The 2,386-nt window shown below is 49.7% G+C and overlaps 1 protein-coding gene across 1 annotated transcript; it reads left to right on the top strand.

Moving 5' to 3' along the window:
* Positions 1-5: 5 nt before the first annotated feature.
* Positions 6-2,381, top strand: LOC105120308 (nitrate reductase [NADH] 2; the record flags this gene model as incomplete). Its single annotated transcript, XM_011018482.1, has 1 exon — positions 6-2,381. A coding segment is annotated over one exon (2,376 nt), but the record flags the coding sequence as incomplete, so codon positions are not given.
* Between the last annotated feature and the right edge of the window lie 5 nt (positions 2,382-2,386).

Here is a 2,386-nt window from a genome sequence, read left to right as displayed (position 1 = left end):
TAAGAAAATCCAACGCCGAGCTTGAACCGTCCGTTTTGGACCCGAGGGACGAATACACGGCTGATAGCTGGATCGAGCGTAACCCTTCCATGGTACGTCTCACAGGGAAACATCCCTTCAACTCCGAGGCGCCTCTTAACCGTTTAATGCACCACGGGTTTATCACCCCTGTCCCGTTGCACTACGTTCGTAACCACGGCCACGTCCCTAAAGCCCAATGGGCCGAATGGACGGTCGAGGTGACCGGATTCGTCAAACGGCCCATGAAATTCACCATGGACCAGCTCGTCTCCGAGTTTGCTTACCGCGAGTTCGCCGCGACGCTAGTCTGCGCGGGGAACCGCCGTAAGGAACAGAACATGGTGAAGAAGTCAAAGGGATTCAACTGGGGATCCGCCGGAGTTTCCACCTCCGTGTGGCGTGGTGTCCCTCTCTGCGACGTACTGCGTCGCTGCGGGATCTTTAGCCGAAAAGGCGGCGCTCTCAACGTCTGCTTCGAAGGGTCGGAGGATCTTCCGGGCGGTGCCGGAACTGCTGGTTCCAAATACGGAACGAGCATCAAGAAGGAATATGCCATGGATCCATCAAGAGACATCATTTTGGCTTATATGCAAAACGGAGAGTATCTAACACCAGACCACGGTTTTCCGGTTCGGATCATCATCCCCGGTTTCATTGGTGGCCGGATGGTTAAATGGTTGAAACGAATCATTGTCACAACTAAAGAATCCGACAATTTCTACCATTTCAAGGACAACAGAGTTTTACCTTCTTTGGTAGACGCCGAACTCGCCGACGAAGAAGGTTGGTGGTATAAGCCAGAGTACATAATCAACGAGCTAAACATAAACTCCGTGATTACGACGCCATGTCACGAGGAGATTCTTCCCATCAACGCTTTCACAACCCAAAGACCTTATACTTTAAAGGGTTACGCATATTCCGGAGGTGGAAAAAAAGTGACCCGTGTGGAGGTCACGGTAGATGGTGGAGAGACATGGAACGTATGTGCACTTGACCATCAAGAGAAGCCAAACAAGTATGGGAAGTTCTGGTGTTGGTGTTTTTGGTCACTTGAGGTTGAGGTTTTGGACTTGCTTAGTGCCAAAGAGATTGCTATTCGTGCATGGGACGAGACTCTCAACACGCAGCCCGAGAAAATGATATGGAATCTCATGGGGATGATGAATAACTGCTGGTTTAGAGTGAAGACTAACGTGTGCAAGCCACACAAGGGAGAGATTGGGATTGTGTTCGAGCATCCAACGCTTCCTGGTAATGAATCTGGTGGATGGATGGCGAAGGAACGTCACCTCGAAAAATCGGCTGACGCGCCTCCTAGTCTAAAGAAGTCTGTCTCGACGCCGTTTATGAACACAACTGCGAAGATGTACTCGATGTCCGAGGTCAAGAAGCATAATTCGGCTGACTCTTGCTGGATCATTGTCCATGGACATATCTATGATTGTACACGATTCCTTATGGATCACCCGGGTGGTTCGGATTCAATCTTGATCAATGCTGGTACGGATTGTACGGAGGAGTTTGAAGCCATTCACTCGGATAAAGCCAAGAAGATGCTTGAGGATTACCGTATCGGTGAGCTCATCACCACTGGTTATTCCTCTGACTCTTCCTCGCCTAACAACTCGGTTCACGGTTCATCCGCCGTGTTCTCGCTGTTGGCTCCCATTGGAGAGGCGACTCCGGTTAGGAACCTCGCTTTGGTTAATCCCCGGGCTAAAGTCCCGGTTCAACTCGTCGAAAAGACTTCCATTTCTCATGATGTTCGTAAATTCCGGTTTGCTTTACCGGTTGAGGATATGGTTCTAGGCTTACCGGTTGGTAAGCACATTTTCCTTTGCGCCACCATCAATGACAAGCTCTGCCTCAGAGCTTACACACCAAGCAGCACCGTTGATGTGGTTGGCTACTTCGAGCTCGTGGTCAAGATTTACTTTGGCGGTGTCCACCCAAGATTCCCTAACGGCGGGCTCATGTCTCAGTACCTAGACTCTTTGCCTATAGGGTCAACTTTGGAGATTAAAGGACCATTGGGTCACGTTGAGTATCTCGGCAAGGGTAGTTTCACGGTTCACGGTAAACCAAAGTTTGCTGATAAATTGGCAATGTTGGCAGGTGGAACCGGAATAACCCCGGTTTACCAAATTATCCAAGCCATTCTCAAGGATCCAGAGGATGAGACTGAAATGTACGTCATTTATGCTAACCGGACCGAGGAAGATATTCTCCTAAGGGAGGAACTGGATGGTTGGGCAGAGCAATACCCGGACCGGTTAAAGGTTTGGTACGTAGTGGAATCAGCTAAGGAAGGTTGGGCATACAGTACCGGGTTTATTTCCGAGGCGATTATGCGAGAACATAT

The sequence above is a fragment of the Populus euphratica genome, unplaced genomic scaffold, assembly GCF_000495115.2.
Source record: "Populus euphratica unplaced genomic scaffold, PopEup_1.0 scaffold5094.1, whole genome shotgun sequence".
In the NCBI taxonomy this organism is placed as follows: Eukaryota; Viridiplantae; Streptophyta; class Magnoliopsida; order Malpighiales; family Salicaceae; genus Populus; species Populus euphratica.
Note: the sequence above shows the minus strand (reverse complement) of the source record. Positions and strands in the feature narration are given on the sequence as shown.